The 21,043-nt window shown below is 33.0% G+C and overlaps 1 protein-coding gene across 1 annotated transcript in view; it reads left to right on the top strand.

Moving 5' to 3' along the window:
- Window positions 1-21,043, top strand: part of LOC128190333 (ATP-dependent RNA helicase DDX1-like) — a 118,916-nt gene that overhangs the window by 31,946 nt on the left and 65,927 nt on the right. Inside the window, exons 17-19 of the mRNA XM_052862355.1 lie at window positions 217-315; window positions 2,237-2,377; window positions 7,156-7,230. Of these exons, the coding sequence (XP_052718315.1) occupies window positions 217-315; window positions 2,237-2,377; window positions 7,156-7,230 (315 nt within the window). The remainder of the gene's footprint in view (window positions 1-216; window positions 316-2,236; window positions 2,378-7,155; window positions 7,231-21,043) is intronic.

Here is a 21,043-nt window from a genome sequence, read left to right as displayed (position 1 = left end):
AATATGTTCATCCTTTATTTCAGGTAGAAGTCGTCATATGTTTTGTAATTCATTGTGTATCTATTATTTGAAAGAAATCATGATAAATCATCAATAAATGTACTTTTATACGTCATTAAGAGATATGGGGAAAGTGATTGACATTGACACAGATTGTAATATCTGTGATAAATTTCCAATACTAAAGTACCTGATTTTGGTCAATGTTCCCTTCAGGTGGATGTAGTGGTGGGCACCCCTGGTCGTCTGGAAGATCTGATCTCCACCGGAAGGCTTGCCCTGCATCAGTGCCGCTTCTTTGTACTGGATGAAGCCGTAAGTTCTACCGCTTTAAAATCAAGTTAGTTCTTACCAAAAAGGTGTTAGGTCTATCACTCTATTATTAAGTTCTACTGCTTTATAATAAATTTAGCTCTACCAATAGTAAAGGTGGTAAGATCTACCACTTTATCATCAAGTTAGTTCTACTAATAGAAAAATTGGTAAGTTCTACCACTTTATTATTAAGTTTTGTCGCTTTATAATAAAGTTAGTTAAACTAATAGAAAAGTTGGAAAGATGTACCGGTTTATGCAATAGAATAGGTGGTAAATTATACTGCTTTATAATAAAGTAATTTCTACAAAAAGAAAAGATGGTTATAAGTTCTTTCCATTGGAAGGTTGGTATATGTATCATCCAATGGTAAAAATTGCTAGAAAGTTCTTAAATTCCAAACCAAAAAAATGTTAAGTTTTTGTGTTGCAAAAGGAGACATTTAAAATCTTCCATTGCAAAATGACATGTTTCCTAAAATTTACCGTAAATTATCATGTATAATACGCACTCGTGTATAATACGCACCCCCCAAACTTGACCAAAAAATGGTCAAACAACAAAAAAACAAACAGCAGGTCCTATGTATGACACGCACCAAAAAATGGCGAAATCAACGGCCGCCTTTTCTCCCAAAACTATCGATGTTTCATGATAATTTTATAATCCATGTGCAATTTCTTTAATTTTGTGATCGGAATATAGCAAAGACATTTAAAATCGACGGCCGCCATTTTTCCAAATAACTATCAATGTTTAATGATAATTTTATTACCCAAGTGCAGTTACTGTAATTTCATGATCGGAACATGGCCCAAGCGATATTAGAGTCAAAGTTCTTACAATTTTTTTTAAAAAGGACGACATGATTTACATAAGGCGGGATCAAATATCATTTGACACTTCGTAAAGAGTTTCTTATACAACAGCGGAGAAGTAGAAGATATCATACGTAGAGAAGAACGGCAACCAAGCTTAGTGCTTCAAAGTAATAATGTTTGCAGATATAAACCAAAACAACATCAAAAGAAATGATTAAATTGATTAATTATTGCAAACCCTTTGATCAGCTGTTGATTGTTGTTAAATAAACATTGTGAAGAAACGTATGTGCGTCGTATATCGTCATTATCAAGTCGTACAAATGATCAATGTATATTTAGCAGTGTCTATAGGTAAAGCAATAACGTTTAACTGCATAACTGGACACGAAGTAATCAAGTTCAATAAAATCAGAATAATTGCTAATCTTGATGCACTTGAATACACCCTGTGAAGTCCAACACAAGACAGGTGCATACTTCTGACACCGGAAATTGTTAAACAAACATCGACCACCCGCCTACAGGTGGCTGCTTACTTAATGGCGAATACACTGACGAAATTTAAACTTGTTTGTTGCAAGAAATAGTGTTGAGAGATGATAAATATTTCAATACATGGAAATAAAACTAAGAATAAGGTATTTCTGATGCAGTAAATTTAGTATACACTCACACAACTTGCATAACATGCTATATCGGCTGTCACTACTCCCGTGGTATCAATGGGAAAAAATGGGGTAAAATTTAAGTCCTATGTACAACACTCGCCCCCACTTTTGATCAAATTTTGGCTGAAAAAAGTGTGTGTTATACATGCGACATTATGGTACTACCGGAGAAAAATGAGATCCAATTTTTGGAAAGTTGATGTGGGAAAACATGAAAATATTTTTTTACACTTGCCCAAGTTTTAAATGCTTCTGCTTTTAAAATAACCAATTACAATATGGAAATTTATGCTTTTCTTTATTAGGATGTCAGTATGTGAATATGCAATATAACATACAAGCAACAGCCAAAGACAAAGTCTCACTCACAATGAAATATTATTTCAGCCTTAAAAATGTTTTGACATTTATTTGCGTGTCTTTTATCAGGATGGATTGCTGTCTGCTGGATATGGGGACATGATCAACAGACTTCATCAACAGATCCCTAAGGTCACCAACGACGGCAAACGCCTGCAGATGATTGTCTGCTCAGCTACGCTTCACTCCTTTGATGTCAAGAAAATGGCTGTAAGTTTAGTATTTGACTAACATATTAGGTTTCTTATTCAGAGTCCAAGGATAGACAAATGAGAAAAAAACAGACAAGGATCATCGGTAATTATAAAGTACAGTCAAACTTCATTATCTCAGACTAGATGGGACTGTTTAAAAACTTTGAGATCTCTGAGTATGGAGAACTGTTGGAAGTTCTTACTTCATGCAAAGATTGCTTATTACGAAAGGATTTTGACCCAAGGTCATTTTGGCAAGTTCTAGGTCACTGAAAGGAAATGTGTGCCTGGTCTATTATAAATCTTTCTTATTGAGAATCATTGAAAGTTCTTACTTAACACAGAGATTGCTTATCAGCTGAGGGTGTGTCATGATTTTGACCCAATGTCATTTGAGCATGTTCAAGGTCAATGTCTATAACTTTCTTATGGAGAAACATTGGATGTTTCTACCTCACACAAAGACTGCTTATGACCTAAGGGTGTGTTATGAACTTGACCCAGGCTCAGGTCAATTTCAAGGTTATTGTTTTAAAAAAATGCATAATTCCTGTTTAGGCCATATCTTGTCAGGAAAAATGATAAAAAGCTAAACTTTAAAGCAACGATTGCTTGTGACCTGTAAATATGTCTTGATCTTGAACTTTGGTAATTTTTGCAATTTGAAATTCCTATAAGAAAAATGGTGCATCCATTACTTTCCAATAGAGAAATACTTAAGTTATTATATTTTCTTAGGGGGAGGGGGGTATTATTTGAGAGCTTGCTCACAGTACCTCTTGTTTCTTCAACCTTTTTAAGGTAACTATTGCATTATATAATTGCAATAAAAAGTTATTACTTTATGGACCTTTTCCCTGAAAATGAAGTATTGATTGAATAAATGAAGCAAAAGGGTGCCCTTAAATGCTTGAATTTATTACATTACAAAATGATAGCTGTTTGTGTAGAAAGCCTTCAGCAGTATTAGGTTGTGCAGAGAGGGAATTTGTGTATGATAATTAATACTCTAATCATGGTATACAACCATAATTGAATCAGTGAGGAACAACCACATTCATCATTGTCAATGATACGGCCATTGTTCAAGATAATTACATTGCGATATGAGCTTTTACGCAAACTTCTAAATCATTCATGTGAATTAAGCATTTGGAAAAAACCAATTGACACCTTTACTGATGATTTGATTGATAGTTCTGATGGTATAGATTACCTTTAGTGCTTTATTTCAAAGCTCTATTTTTTTCTGTAGAAACAATTCACAGAAAAAAACATCAGAAAAAAAATTGATAAAAAAAACATTGACTTACATTGTTGACATAAATTTGTGATTAAAAAAAAAAGGCATGAAACCATTGCTTTTGCATTGCAAACTATTAACGAAATTTTAAACCTTGAACAAACTTTATGATTGAAGGTCAAGGTCCAAAATTCCCTCAGTGAGAAATTCTTGTCCAGATCATAATTTTTCTCTCTTTGGGCAAGGGGGGATTAAGATTCACACAGAGTGCCCATAGGTAATGGACAGGTTACCACGAACCATATTTTTATCATCCACGTACCATGGTATGCGAAAGGAAAACATTAAAAAATGCAAACAAAATATTTTTTTCTCTTAACCTTGAGACAAAACTTGCCTTAGTACAAAATGGTCTTTTTCGAAATTAGCATTTTGGAACTTAACCATTGAGAGTTTGGTTTTTTAGCTCACCGAGACGAAGTCAGGGGGAGCTTATGCTATACCCTCGGCGTCGGCGTCGGTGTCGGCGTCGGCGTCGGCGTCGGCGTCCGGACCTGGTTAAAGTTTTTGTTGCAGGTCCTGTATCTAAGCTATTACTTGTCCTATCTTCACCAAACTTGCATGGATGATGCATCTGGACCTACTTATGGACTTGAAAGACTTGGATGCTGAATCTGAGTCCTAAATTTCAGATGCTGGAGGAGGTTAAGGTTGTTTGACCAGGTTAAAGTTTTTGTTGCAGGTGCCCTTTGATAGCAATATCTAAGTTACTGCAGGTCCGTACTTCACCAAACTTGCATGGATGGTGTGTCTCATGATACTGATGCACCAGACATGCTTGAGTGCTGAATCTGAGCTATAGGTTTCGGATGCTGGAGGAGGTTAAGGTTTTTGGAGCAGGTTAAAGTTTTTGTTGCAGGTGCCCTTTGATAGCAATATCTAAGTTACTGCTGGTCCATACTTCACCAAACTTGCATTGATGGTGTGTCTTATGATACTGATGCACCAGGCAGGCTTGGGTGCTGAATCTGAGCTATAGGCTACAGATGCTGAAGGAGGTTAAGGTTTTTAGAGCTGGTTAAAGTTTTTGTTGCGGGTGCCCTCTGATGATTATATCTTAGTTTATACTTGTTCAAACTTCACCAGACTTACATGGAAGGTGTGTCTTATGATACTGATGCACCAGACAGGCTTGAATGCTGAATCTGAGTCATAGGTTTCAGATGCTGGAGGAGGTTAAGGTTTTTAGAGCTGGTTAAAGATTTTGAAACAGGTGCCCTCTGATGATTATATCTTAGTTATTACTTGTCCTAACCTACCAGACTTCCATGGATGGTGTGTCTTAGGATACTGATGCACCTGACAGGCTTGAATTCTGAGTCTGAGCCATAGGTTTCAGATGCTGGATATGGTTAAGTTTTTTGGAACAGGTCACATGTTTAATAGATAATAGTACTATTTCAAACTTGCATAGTTGATTAAACTGTAATATGAATGAATCACAGAGGAAGCTTTAGATGCAGAGCTTGATCTCCATTATCAAGGATGCTAAAAAATATACCTTAGTTATTACAGGTCCTAACTTCACCAAACTTGAATGGATGGTGTGTCTTATGATACATATGCACCTGACAGGCATGGATGTTGAATCTGAGCCAAAGGTTGCAGATGCTGGAGCAGGTTAAGGTTTTAATTGTTAATGCCCTCTGATGATGATATCTTAGTTATTACTGGTCTGAACTTCACCAAACTTGCATGGAGATGCGTCTTCTGTATACTGATGCACCTGACAGACTTGAATGCTGAATCTGAGCCATAGGTTTCGGATGCTGGATGAGGTTTAGTTTTTTTGGAACAGGTCACATGTTTTATAGATGATAGCTTGCATAGTTGATTTAACTATATTATAAATGAAACGCAGAGGTTGCTTCAGATGCAGAGCCTTATCTCAATTATCAAGGATGCTAAAGAAATCTCCTACCTCACTCAAACTTGCTCGATAGATAGATGTGTTTTTTGATAAATGATATAACATGATTCCTATGATATTTAATTGTATGGTATGAAACAATATTGTTTAATATGATACAATATAATATCATATGTAATATTATAAAAAGTTATATGATACGATATGTGATATTGTATCAATTTTTTTGATTTTATTTTATGATATTGTATCATGATATCGTTATGTATAGTATTGTATATTATGATACAATATTGTATAATATTATCTGGTATTATTAATTTATTATTTTATCACATGATACATGATACTATTACATAAGATATTGCAAAATATAATATTGTATCCTATGATACAATATTGTATATTCTATAATATTGTATCATACGATATTGTATAATATGATATAAGTTTCTGTAATTTAGAAATATATCACATGAAATTGTATAATATGATACTGTAATCTTATATAATATCGTATCATACTATATTGTATAATATGATATTGGTTTTTAATATTATATAAATAGTGCCTGTTTGGGAGGGTAACAGTTGAAACTGACACCCCGAGAAAACCATTGTCAACCGACGCGAAGCGGAGGTTGACAATGGTTTTCGAGGGGTGTCAATTTCAACTGTTATCCTCCCAAACAGGCACTATTTATTTTGTTATACTGAATGTCTTTTTTAAAATTTTTAAGAAAATTTTACTGCTTTTATATAGGAATAACGTGAATTCTACAGCGAACCGTACGCGCATAATTTTCGCGCATGTAACATTTTTTAATGTTACCCGTTGCCAAGTGCGTTGCTAACGCTGAGGGTAATAGTAAATATTATTAACTGCGTCTTAACCAATCAGATTTCAGTATTTAACATGAAAGTATAACAAGATATATTATCACATGAAATTGTAATGTATGATATTGTAAAATATATTATTGTATCATATGATACAATATGTAATATAATATTGTATTATATAATATTTTACTTTATCACATTATATTGTATCATTTGATATAATACAATGTTGTTTCAAATTATATTGTATCATATGATACAATATCATATTATGTATCAAAAATGATACAGTATCATACAATATCATACTATATTATACAATATAATATCATATGTTTCAATGTAATGATGTATTCTGTACTATGATATTGTTATATAATACTATATTGTTTTATATATTATGATATTGTATTATGTGATCAAATACAATAACGTTTAACACAATACAATGTCATATCATACGTTACAATTTCATATCTCATCATTATTTATTATGGTATGTTATTGTATTTTATGATATATGTTGTAAATATGATAGGATGCAATATTTAATTTTATGTTATTGTATTGATTAACATATGAACATATGATTATCATATAATTTTTAACAGATGATATACGATATTGTGTCAAAACAGAATCCATGAATATCCAAGATCATAAAGTATGATTTTCATTTAGAATGATAAAGGTGTTCTCAAAAAAGGGAAGTCTCATAAGGGTGATGTCTCGTCTCGGTGAGCTTTGTAATCTGTGATTACCTATGTTTTGATTTCAGGAGAGGTTAATGTATTTCCCCACTTGGATTGACCTGAAGGGACAGGATGCTGTGCCAGAAACAGTTCACCATGTGGTAAGATTATTCACTATTAGATTCTCTAGAAATAAAACTTGTAACTGCATAACCCCATTGTGGAGCTTATGTTTAGGTTATGTTTAGGTTTTATTAAAAGGGGAGGTGTAGAAAAAATTACATTGAAAACTTTCCTCTTTGTTAGCTCACCTGAGCTGAAAGCTCAAGTGAGCTATTCTGATCACATTTTGTCTGTCGTCCGTCTGTCCGTCTGTCCGTCTGTCCGTCTGTCCGTAAACTTTTCACATTTTCAACATCTTCTCAAGAACTACTTGGCCAATTTCAACCAAACTTGGCACAAATCATCCTTAGGCAAAGGGGATTCACAGTTGTGAAAATTAAGGGGCACACCCGTTTTCAAGGGGAGATAATTAGAAATTAATGAAAAATTTCGAGAAATTTTCAAAAATCTTCTTCTCAAGAACCAGAAAGCCAGGAAAGCTGAAACTTGTGTGGAAGCATCCTCAGGTAGTGTAGATTCAAAGTTGTGAAATTCATGACCCCCGGGGGTAGGGTGGGGCCACAATGGGGGGTCGAAGTTTTACATAGGAATATATAGAGTAAATCTTAAAAAATCTTCTTTTCAGAAACTAAACAGCCAGGAAAGCTGAAACTTGTGTGGAAGCATCCTCTGGTAGTGTAGATTCAAAGTTGTGAAATTCATGACCCCCGGGGGTAGGGTGGGGCCACAATGGGGGTTGAAGTTTTACATAGGAATATATAGAGTATATCTTTAAAAATCTTCTTCTCAGAAACTAAACAGCCAGGAAAGCTGAAACTTGTGTGGAAGCATCCTCAGGTAGTGTAGATTCAAAGTTGTGAAAATCATGACCCCTGGGGGTAGGGTGGGGCCACAATGGGGGGTCGAAGTTTTACATAGGTATATATAGAGTAAATCTTTAAAAATCTTCTTCTCAGAAACTAAACAGCCAGGAAAGCTGAAACTTGTGTGGAAGCATCCTCAGGTAATGTAGATTCAAAGTTGTGAAAATCATGACCCCAGGGTGTAGGATGGGGCCACAATGGGGGGTCGAAGTTTTACATAGGAATATATAGAGTAAATCTTTAAAAATCTTCTTCTCAGAAACTAAACAGCCAGGAAAGCTGAAACTTGTGTGGAAGCATCCTCTGGTAGTGTAGATTCAAAGTTGTGAAATTCATGACCCCCGGGGGTAGGGTGGGGCCACAATGGGGGTTGAAGTTTTACATAGGAATATATAGAGTAAATCTTTAAAAATCTTCTTCTCAGAAACTAAACAGCCAGGAAAGCTGTAACTTGTGTGGAAGCATCCTCAGGCAGTGTAGATTCAAAGTTGTGAATCATGATCCCTGGGGGTAGGGTGGGGCACAATGGGGGGGGGGGTTGAAGTTTTACATTGGAATATATAGAGTAAATATTTAAAAATCTTCTTCTCAGAAACTAAACAGCCAGGAAAGCTGAAACTTGTGTGGAATTATCCTCAGGTAGTGTAGATTGAAAGTTGTGAAAATCATGATCCCTGGGGGTAGGGTGAGGCCACATTGGGGGGGGGGGTTAAAGTTTTACATAGGAATATATAGAGCAAATCTTTAAAAATCTTCTTAGAAACGGATCAGCAAGATGATTCTTTATAATTGTTAAGACTTTGGCTCCAGGACAATGCTTTCTCCCCTTCGGCCTCACAAGAAGGTTCAGAGTTTGATGCAGCTAAATATCCCATATATAAACAATTGAAAAGGATCTTTTTGAAAACTGCAATACTCAACATGTGATATGACTATAAAATTGAGGCAGGCAGCTATTTTATCATTTTACTGTATTGAGTTATTGCCCTTGATTTATTGATTCTTGATTATTTTAATTAATGCATCCACTGTTAACCAATTATTGTGATGATTATTTTTATACAATAATAAATATTCAATGTATATAAGTTGTTCTGCATAAGTAGTTTTGGGTTAGGCCGGATTAGTTAGTTTATTTTTGATTTCCAATTTTTAGATACTATGAATTATTTTAGGCCGGCACATATATAGGGACAGTGTCTCTTGCTTTACAATGTTAGACTGTTTGGGGTTAAACTTGAACAGTAACAGATAGATTGAGTGTGTGGACACCCCTGCTCTATCTAATCTTCGTGTTTTCTAACCTATGACACAGAGTGTGCGCTCTTTCCTGCCCTGTATCGCATTAATACAAGTGTGCGGTCATACTTGTTTGTGTTATGTTGAGCTGTTGGCGCAAGTGTGTGGTCATTCCTGCTTGCGTTAACGTTGGTACCTGTTGTGTTGCGTAGGTGTGCGGACATCCCTGCCTGCGTAACGTTGAGTCCCTATACATGTGCAGGAGCGTTGAGTCCCTATACATGTGCAGGAGCGGTAATTAAAGTCTGCTCTTGTAAATATTGGCAGTAATCGGGGCTATCCCAGTTCCAAGGGGGGAAAATGGATTTTATTTATACAGGATCTACATGTATTATTGTACATTGTCCAGATTGTTTTAATTATGACTCCATTAAGCTGACTTTATCATACCTATTGTTCCTCAGGTGAGCGATGTGGCCCATGGGCCTCTTGTTATATTTGGGCACAACATTGGTGAGCATGGGAGCATGACCACAAAGATATAATAACCTTTTTATACCCCCGCAAACAAAGTTTAGGGGTGTATATTGGGGTCACCCTGTCAGTCCGTCTGTCTGTCCATCTGTAAATTTTTCACATTTTCAACATCTTCTCAAGAACCACTAGGCCAATTTCAACCAAACTTGGCACAAAGCGTCATTAGACTAAGATGATTCAAGGGGAGATAATTGGGAATCATTGAAAATTTTTGAGAATTTTTCAAAAATGTTTTCTCTTCTTGCTTTTACTTATATGCAAGCATTTTTTCATATTGACGATTCTTTAAAATTGTTAAAACTTTGGCCCCTTAACGATTATTGGGCCTCACAAGGGGTTCAGAGTTTGATGTAGGTTAATATCCTGTATATAAACAATTGTTTAGGGTCTTTTGAGAACTGCAATCCTGAATTTGATATGATGATAAAATCGTCAGGTTAGAAAAGAGACTTGATTATAAATATAAGAATATTCAGGGGGAAACTGATTTTTTTATACAGGATCTACAGGTATTATACCACATTGTCCAGATATTTTGTATTAGAACTCCATGAAGCTGATTTTATCATGCCTATTGTTGCTCAGGTGAGGGATGTGGCCCATGGGCATCTTGCTTGTCTTTATGTGCTAACTAAATTTATTTTTGTAAGTATTCTATCAACTGACAATGCAAAATTTTTGTTTGTCATAAATTCTTAGGAACTTATAAGAACAGCGAAGACAAGTGTGGCTGAATTCATTTGTCCCAAGGGGGCCATTATCTGAGCCATGGTTTAGATGGCTCAGTATGTGTTTAGGGAAAATTGATAATCTGTAAAGCTAAAATAGGCATTGGTTTTGGGGCTATTTTAAAACTGTTTCATGTAAACCAAAAGTTTCTATCATTATAAGGAATTAAATAATATCATTATTAATAAAGAATCAACTATTTTTAGATGTTGTTTAAATTTATTAGTCAAGTAAATTGATGAAGTGACCCTATATGGCATTAATTTAAATGAAATTCAAAATTACTGATATTATTGTAGTGATTTGGCAATTTTAAAATTGTTTGTAATATTAAGTTTTCTTTTTCTTTTTTACATATTTTACATAGTATGGTACCGGTAATTGTGGTAATGATTTGGAAGTTTATTAAATTTAACAAGCTCATCAAAGAAAATCATAGTCCTATGGGATCAATTTTCTGATATGGAGTTCCATTGTAACATAGGAGAAAGTGAGGAAAATTTGAAACAACTAATTGCATCTGTCAAGACTCTTATATAAGAAAGATATCCAAAGTTATCAACAGAAGAGCATTGCTTGGCTACCAGTATTTCCATTTACTGCAAGGGAGGGGTTATTGTCATCTTGTTGGTTTTTCTTTAAAACAATTAAATAAAAAAAAATATCAGATACATAAATTTGTAAATATATTACTGTTATACATATGAATTAACAGTGAAATTCTGACAATTTTGATTTTACTTTTTCTTTGTTAACTAAATTTTTTTTTACAATTCTAGATTTTTTTTTATTTGTATGTGTTTCAAACCTTTATTATTCAATCCTATTATTTGTCCCATTTGAAATTAGCTTGCGGGGGTATTGGTCCCATTAGGACAGTTCTAGTTCATACTTTTATTTTAGCTTTATCTGCATGTTCCCTGAATACATCTCTAAAACCAATGACATAAAGTTTTTAGAGTTCATCCTCTGCAGCATTTTTCTCTTGAGTATTCTCAGAAAATCAGCAGAGAAACTCTTTGGTTTCTGAAGTGATAAAGAGTATGATAGGTTATATATTATGTATGCCTGCATTATACTGCAATCTGGATTTGGAGAAATCCTATAAAATATTTACATTCTCCTTTTTGTTGGCAAGCATGGAATTGTTGAGTATAATGTATTAATTTTGAACCATAAAGATTTTCCATGATGGATTATTCAAGTCTGCTCTCGAGGAAGTTTTATAACCTTTGGACCCGGTTTCGTAATAGAACACTGAAAGTTCCAAGCTTATGGCAAAGGTGAAATCTTTTGTACAAAACTACTGTTAAAATGTATAATGGTCAAATTTAACCATTCTGAGCTTTGTCCCAGGGGAGGCTGTCATGACACATTTGGTATGAACCATGAAGAATTTTTTTTATTCTACCTGGTGTAAAAGTTAAATAGCTTCATAAAAACTTTACAGATCAGCTAGTCCTCAAATTTGTGAAAGTCATGGTGTGTCAAATGAATATTTAGAATTACAGAATACAAATGATATTATAATTTCTATCAAATCTTGTTACATTTGTGTGGATCAATGTGTTTATACTTGTACTAGAATGTTTTGTCTGACAATCGGTGATTTGCTGCTTCATTATCATTATTTTGAATACAAGTCATTAGGGACTGTATTCTCATAACTTCACTATATAATCTTTATCATCAAAAACACTGCACGCAATACTTCCTCTTTTAGACTAAAACATTCTTCTTTTACCATGAAAGGTTAATTTGTACGCTTGCTATGCAATGTTTTCTTTGTATCATTGGTATTTTTCTGTTTTCATCTCTATATGTAAGTGCTATATAAGAAAACAAAACCCTTTTCATTAGTGCTTGCTCATCAAAAATTTATTTATTTGATAATTATAGAAGAAGCCGGAAGTACATAATTGTTGATCAGTCAAATTGTTTACAAATGATTTAATTTGATTAATTGGTCATCATGGCATGAATTTCTAGTGGCCCAGTTCTGAATTTCTTCAAATCTTCAAAACGTTGTGGATCTGATGTTTGTCAGACTGATTATTTCTGAACAGACTCTGTAGACATTTACTTGAAGAATTTCTGTAGTTGTGCAAAAAATCCATAATCTTTCTATTGATTTTACCATATATGGACAGATGTAGATTAAATATAGCTGAAATTATTTCTGTTTTAATTGGTTGTACTAAATTATAAAAGCATTTGTCTCTGGTGCTGGCAGGTCTGACATCAGTAACACAAGCTACATCAAAGTATACTTTGTTTATAGATTTTCAGCTGATACTAATAATGTTTAGATCATTCACCACAAATTTAGATGAATGACCACCAGTCTGCCCTTGATCAACATGAAGAACAGAACATTCTTAGATTCTTCTTGATTTCTGTAATTAAACCAAAAGATGTTTTATTCGCAATTACTTTTAGGAAGTCTATTCTTTTGTTGTTACAGTATACAGTAAAACATGCTTATAACAAAGTGAGAGAGATGGGTAATTTTATTTCATTGTAAGCATAGTTTGTTTTATCCGTTAAGTTTACATGAAAATCACTTCGCTGTAAATGTCAATTCATTATACGTGTGTTCGTTATAACCGTGTTTTACTGTATCAGGTTTTTAATTTGTCAAGCTTTTGCTGCAAATCTGCACTCAAAAGAGCATACTAAATTTACATAAATAAGTGACAAAAAATTTTCCTTGTTCAAGCATGTGCTTTTTATTTCCCATTCATAAAAAGATAAGAAAAATGTGAATTTTTGACTGATTTTGATTGAATTATAGAAAAAGCGTCACTTCTGACGTCATATATTGCCAGTGAGTGCAAATAAATCAAATAAATAGGTGAAAAATATCTATAACATCAACTCTTCTAAAATGTAACATAACATTTTATTGTACCTGAAACACTTAAAAAAATTGCAAATTATTGGGGCCAAATTTAAATCATATCATATACAGTTCTTTCACTAAACTTGGTACAGGATATTCTTATGTGAAGCGAATTTTTTAAAATTGTTGAAATAAAGGTGAAACCCGTTTTAGAAGGGATATAATTATGAAACATTGAATATGGGGTGTGTATTAAAAACAATCTGAAGAACCACTGTACCAGAAATGCCAATATTTATACACCAAAGTTTGTATATATATTGAAGATCTAAATTATTAAAATTGTGACTCCAAGACTAATACTGAGGCCTCAAAAGGGGTTTAAAGTTTAACATAGAAATATATAGGGAAAATGTTTTAAAACTGTTCAGAACTGTTCAGAACTACAATGTTACAAGTATGCAGGCATCCTCAAATTGTGTAGATTCTAAATTGTTAAAACCGTGACCCCAGACTACTACTGGGGCCCTAACAGGGGCTCAAAGTTTAACATAGCAATATACATGGAAAATGTTTAAAAATCTTCTTCTCAAGAACTACAATTGTACAATTTGTGAGATCATACTATGCAAAGATCCTAAGATAGCTTGTGTAGATTCTTAATTGTGATCCCTGGACCAATACTGGGGCCAAAGAAGGGGTTCAAAGTTTAACATGGCAGTTCATAAAAATGTTTAAAAATCTCCCTCCCAAGAAGTACAATGCTACGTTTGTTATTTTGCTATGTAAGCATCCTTAGATCATCATATCCTCATATCAAAGTCACAGTGACCTTCTTCCATTTTTATAATTCTTTATATCTCATTTTACAACTTTATAGTTATCTCTAATATTAGTTGCACATGAATTGACATCCCCAGGAACCTGTATACAAGCATTTGTTTTGTATCTATTTACAAAATACAACTTGCTATCGAGGAAATTACATCCCCAAGAACCAGGAAAAATTTGGCTACTCATGAACATTGACCCCTACGAATAAAAATTATTCCATGATATTCTACTCCTTCTAAGCCATTCCTCAACCTACTTGGCCATGATTTGAACCCCTGACCCTTTACCTCAGTGGTAAAATCATGAATTATAGATTAAGAGAAGCTGTTATGGCTAATTCCTAATGTAAAGGGGCATTGCTCTGAGGATGTAACTAAGGTTATCATAGATGACAAGGGCATGTTAGAATGTACTGAATAGGAGCTAGCAAAGAATGGCAGGAATTTGATCAAGTTAAGTAGTACTTTGAATGTAACACCACATCTCAAAAATCCCACAAACCCTAATAGAAATCAATTGCAAAGTCAATTAAATTCATCTCCACGAAATAGGCACAAGAAATGTATATAACATAAATGAAATGTTACTAAAAGACACAAACAATCTTTTGTGACACTGTTGAAGTGGCTGCAACTTTGCTGTCCTTTATTTATGACGGCAATGAAAGAAAATGATAAAATGCTTTTAACTCTTCCATTTCCCTTAGAGTACATCAAGGACTAAAATATGGTTGTGCCCGGGATTTTTACCCCATTCCATCGACTTTTTATAAATGATAAGATTATTAAGACAGAACAGTCGCATTTTAGATGGTGACATAAGTAATAAGAGCCATATATGGAAGTCCCAATAACTATATTTTGAAATCTGATGTTAGTCCACCCATGTTCTGTTAACTAAGTTTCAGTTGATCATTAAATATTTCACACAATTAAATGTTAAATCATATAAAGTGCATGTGTATATATTAAAATGTTATTTTACAAGTATCTGTTTTGTATCTCATTGTCAATCATCTTATGAAAAAATTTGTCTTGGCCACAACATTAGATTTCTTTATCAAACAGCCTTTAAAATTATACCATATTAGATAGATGATATTACATGTATTAATAAGATTATAATGTAGCTAAATTCTACCAAAATATTTGACCTTTACCTATTTTGTCTTTCAAGGTCAAGTGGTTTTTTTTAAAAAAATATATTCTTTAGACCATAACATGTGGTTCCTTAGTCATACAAACTTTAAACTTGTACCATAGATAGATGATTTATTACCTACAGGGTAGCACTGAATTCAATCAACATTTTTGATCTTTACCTAATAGTTTAGTTTTAAGGTCAAATAAGAAAAAGACATAGGTCATTTCTTGAATAGTGCTTTGACAGAAGAACTTCAAACTTAAAATAAAGAATAATGATAGAAATACACTGAGATGTACTGTTGTTAAATTTGTGACCATGACCCTTTTCTTATCTCAAGGTCAAGTTAAGAAAAAAATCCTAAATTTTGTCCAGAAGGTTACTTGAAATTCCTGTTACTGGAAGACTTCAAGCTTGAAATATAGATAGATAATATAAAGAAGAATGAAATTTAGGAAAAATTTTGACCTAAATTTATTTTCAATCTCAAGGTCATTTATTATTTGAAAAATGTTATCTAAGTAAGTAATTATATGTTCATAAGAATCCTTTGAGATAAGGACTTGTACCATAAATAGATTACATAAAGCAAAGCTGAACCCTACCCAAAACTATTTTTCAAATTTTCAAGATCAAATTTAAAAAAAAAATCTTTGGTTAAACCAGAATACACTGATATGAATTTTAAGGTTAACTAACATAATACTTTTATAATACCTTTTAACTTGTTAATTTGCCATGTATTACAAACCTAGGGGGAGGGAGATGTTTTTTTATTTGAAAAAAAAAAACCCAAACCAATACCCAATAGTAAATTTAATATTTGTTTAATTTTCAGATTTGTGTACACAACTAGCTTTTCACCATTACTTTATATGATGAAAAACTATGTATGTGTGACATATTTCTTCATTGTTAAATGTGCTCCAGATCAAATATCAAAGACATCTAGTCTGACATAATGGGTTTGTTAACAGTAATGGTGTTTTGTTTCATAAAAAAAATAAAAGGAAAGCTACAAAAAAATTGCAATAATGGTATTGCTGAACTATAGCATGGTTTTTACAGAAATGTATAATTTATGGTCTTAATTGTACAACAATGAAAGAAAAATAGAGTTGTTATTTGTTACCTTTATATCAACAGTAATTGATGAATGGTATTAATGAATTTTCATATGTCAGAATAGAACTATTAAAAAACCAATAAATAGACTCCTGTTAAATGGGCATTTTCCCCTTCATTTAAGGCAATAATGTTATGATAATAGTACAAATGTGAACAGTTAACATTTCTGCAGAGCACCAAATGGTCATTGACCTATAAATGGGGAGAGGGGATAGGACCCTTTCAAAGCACTCTGCATCTAAAGAAGGTTTCTCATTCGTACCTACAATTTTTCTTTGTTCAATATGATGAATGTTTTCATGGTTATGAAAAAATGGTATGTGTGATTTAAGGCAATGATGACCTGCTCTTGATGATGGTGTTTAATTAAGATATCTGCATTTAAATGAGTATATTTGAAATGAGTCATACAAGTCTATTTTTCATAAGATATTTTAAGTAACGTATTAGTCAGATGTTGGAGTATTGATTCCTTCATTCAAGAGGATGCTTTCATTATCACAAGATTATTACATGCACCACTATGTAAACATCAAGTGGGGTGCATTGTTCTGGCTTTCAGATTTTATGTAAAATAATATGTCCTAAACAAATTTTGGAGGGTTCCATGATTTGAAGTTATTGGGAATGAAATATTGCATGCAGTTGAGAATATCTAACTATTTTTTTATCAACATCTAGGAATCTTTTAATTCTACTAGTCTAGAGTTGATAACAATAAAGAACACTGGATTAGAGTGTAGGGGTGCCTTTATTAGTAAAAACTAAAGATTCAGTGTCAGAAAATATGCCCCTGAGTGGGTACTTGGTACAAACACTGATAGGAAACAGAACACTATGGAAGACTCCTTCTTTTAGATTGGAGATGAAAATTTCTTGATTGCATCCAACTTCTAACATTGGACTGTTTCTTGTCTGATGTCATTTGATTGTTTTGTGTGGTTTATGATGTACTGTGTTCAATTTATTTCAGCCAGTCTCATTGAAAAATCAAATGTTTTTAAATGATTTTATTCAAAACAAAGCTTAGGTGTTGCTCATTTAATAATTACTTAAAAAAGCTAAAAATTTTAGGGAAAAGTGTCTTTATCAAAGTCATGCATTTCATGATGGTACAGTATCAAGATTCTAGAAAAAAAAATCTACAAATACGCAGATAATTGTGTTTCAAATTAAATTGTTTTCTAAATGATGTACGTTTTTGCATCTGAGAGTAACAGGTTTCATCTTATGCATTATCCAGTGCTGGGGACCTTATTTCATGGAATTACAGATTCCCTTCATGGACACGTCATTAATTTCTTCCAGCTTTTAGTAACAAGCCTACGTTATTGCTGTATATTGCATATTAATGGCAGGGACAAGGTAAGAGAAAGGCTAATATCTCTTGAATCATTTCCAAATTCTCCAGTGGAGAAGATGATTTCATTGTGATTTTTTTTGGTAGCAGGGCTTTGTTATGTTTACATCATGGAAAATGGAGGCTGAAAGCTAAAAATTGATAACATTTGATCATGCGTTGTATTAACTCTATAGTAATCATTTTGTCCAACTGTCTGTTAGTTCTTCAGCACTATTATTTTGATGCATTGCTGTAGATTCTTTATTTTACACGAATACCATGATTCTAAACCATTTTGTATCAATTCTAGAGAATTTAAAACCACTAGTGCCAAACTTTTCAATTGTCAGAGGAATAAAAGTGGGTTTTTGCAATTTCATGGGTATATTAATTCCTCTTGTTTAATTACCAATTTACAGTTCCTGCATCTTATAAAGCTTTAAAGCTAATTATTATTCATTGTTCAATTAAAAAAAAAAGAAATAGAATGAGTGTAAGTATTCAAAAATCACAGGAATCGCTCTCAATTTTAAAAACACATTTGTATGTCATAGAAATTTTGGAGAGGCTTTAGTCTGTTTGATATGTTTGTTATGAAAATCATTACAAATTAGGAATCTTGGCATAAAATTTGAATATGTATGCATATTTTCATTTCAGAAAATACTTATATTGCAAATCTTTGATGCACACAGAACCAGATGATTTCCTTGTATGACACAATACCGCAATACTACTTTAAAATGATTTTAAAACAAAAAAACTGATCAATTTATTTATTATCATAATAAAGTGTCTCTCTTTTACTCCACTCTGGATCAAAACTTGGTAAAGTATTACTAAGAACTATCACTATGTTAGGATCATAAGTAAAAATGTGAATTTACACTAAAAATTTGTCATTTAATTAGATGTACAAATTAAATGAAGGTGGACTCTTAGTACTATCAATACTTTGATACAACATAGGTAGCATCTGGTTGTTTAATAGTTTTGGTTAAATGACATAAAGTGAACCACTTAAAAATCATTGATTTCAAAGAGGATGCTTCAAGTTGATCTTTAATAATCAAGCAAATCTTAAAGGGTATGTTTCCGAACATCAAAATCTTTGATGAGGAACAAACAAGTGTTACGTTTTTTTAAGCATTTAAGAATGCTCTTTACAGTTTAATTTTTCAGAAAGTAATGGAAGTGAATTGGCTGAACCTAATCTTGTATATTCATTGCAGTTAATTCCAGAAGGACGTACATCATGCAGAGACTTTTAAGAGCCCTCCATGTAATAGCCTTAACCTTTTAATTATCTCTTCTATTTTGTACATTAATGTGATTTAAGTTTTTGTTATAAGCCTTGAAAATAATTATAACCTTGATTAAAAGGGTAGGAATACTGTTTTGCAATTTGTTCAATGAGATCAAGAACCATGGGCCGATTTGCTTAGGGATGCTTGTCGATGGAATGGGGTAAAACTTGATGTACTCTAAGGGAAATGGAAGAGTTAAAAGCATTTTATCATTTTCTTTCATTGCCGTCATAAATAAAGGACAGCAAAGTTGCAGCCACTTCAACAGTGTCACAAAAGATTGTTTGTGTCTTTTAGTAACATTTCATTTATGTTTTATACATTTCTTGTGCCTATTTTGTGGAGATGAATTTAATTGACTTTGCAATTGATTTCTATTAGGGTTTGTGAGATTTTTGAGATGTGGTGTTACATTACTTCTAAGCTCTCGGGGATTACGAAGAATCCTTCAAAGAGATCAGATTCCCTTAATTTATAGAATGCTGTCAATGTACTCGCCCTCTTTGTCATGTTGAGTGGCACGGAGAAAAATGACAAAAAGATTGCAGCTTTGTAAAAAGACCTCCTAGATTTTTAGACAATTAATTTTCTTCATCCACTTGGCAGCACTGTGACTCTGTATGTGGAATTGTGCTCAGGGTAATGCCTCTAGAGGGAGATGAATTGTCCACTAAAATTTGTTGGGAATGAAGAACTAAAATCATTAGGTTTAAATGTTTGGTTAGGGGTTCCGTCTTTGCAAAATTTCAAATGCATTTATAAATGATTTTAAAGAAAGTGCATGATTTCATTACATTTTTACTACTGCTTTTGTCAGCACAAAAATAGTCCTTCAAATTAAACCATCGGTAGTTGAGATTCAGGACACCAAAAAGAGGTGGTTAGCCTGAGAAGGAATTTTAAGCCACTATCAAAAACCACAGACACATGTTATGATAGAGAAATTCTTTTGCTCTTTATTTTAAAGTTTTTGAATCTATACTACTCAATTTTTTGGGCTTTAATACCGAGAAATCGGATGAATACTGTCTTTTGATTTATATATTTTAAACATCATTGGTAATTGAAGATTATCAATTTGTTTTTATTTTTTCTCAATCGAGCTTCGCTTATTAATTATCAAAGAAAATTCCTTTAAAAAATCCGGAAATCATCTGAATTTTCTGGATTTTACAATCTTGCGCATGCACATTACATTCATGCTAAATCACGGGAGGCTCTTTAATTAATGTTTCCAAAATATCACATTTGTATAGATAAACTCAAAAACGATATTACAAATACGTGTAAATTTTCGTTGAAAATTTGTCATATATTCATCAAAGGAAATATGGGAGATAACTCTAACTCAGTGCATTTTTTATGAAAAATCCCGAGAGTTCCGAATGTCAACATGGTGTGTAAATTCAAAGCGAGGAAAAAAGTGGTGAAAAATGTTGAATTCTTCATTAGAATGAATTAAATTTTTAGATGAAAGATTTTTACAGCCTCAAAATGGTTTTTTGTGAATAATTTGACTGTTATTTACAATGCAGCCTCATTAATTTTCTCCAAAATTGTTTTGGAACGATTCTGCAATTTTTTGCTACGGCTGTACATATCGAAGGCGTTTTAACTGTGGTGAAGGCCCGTCCGCAGATTTTTCAGTTAGATTTTTCTAACTAAGCAGAGTGTAATGAAATTCATAGCATTATTGTACGCCTAAAGCTTGATTATGTTAATGTCAACAATACAGCGTGTTGATGTATATATTTCGTAAATGTCTGATATCATATGTTATATGCCAACCCGTGCACGCACGGGTCAAAGTCTAGTATATATTATTATAACAGTAACTTGATCCAAAGTGTCAGATCAGGTCGAGTTACCAGGCGCGGATCATCAGAT

Source organism: Crassostrea angulata, chromosome 6 (genome assembly GCF_025612915.1).
Source record: "Crassostrea angulata isolate pt1a10 chromosome 6, ASM2561291v2, whole genome shotgun sequence".
NCBI classification, from domain to species: domain Eukaryota; kingdom Metazoa; phylum Mollusca; class Bivalvia; order Ostreida; family Ostreidae; genus Magallana; species Magallana angulata.
The sequence above is the reverse complement of the archived record's forward strand: the minus strand, read 5'-3'. Positions and strand labels throughout refer to the sequence as shown.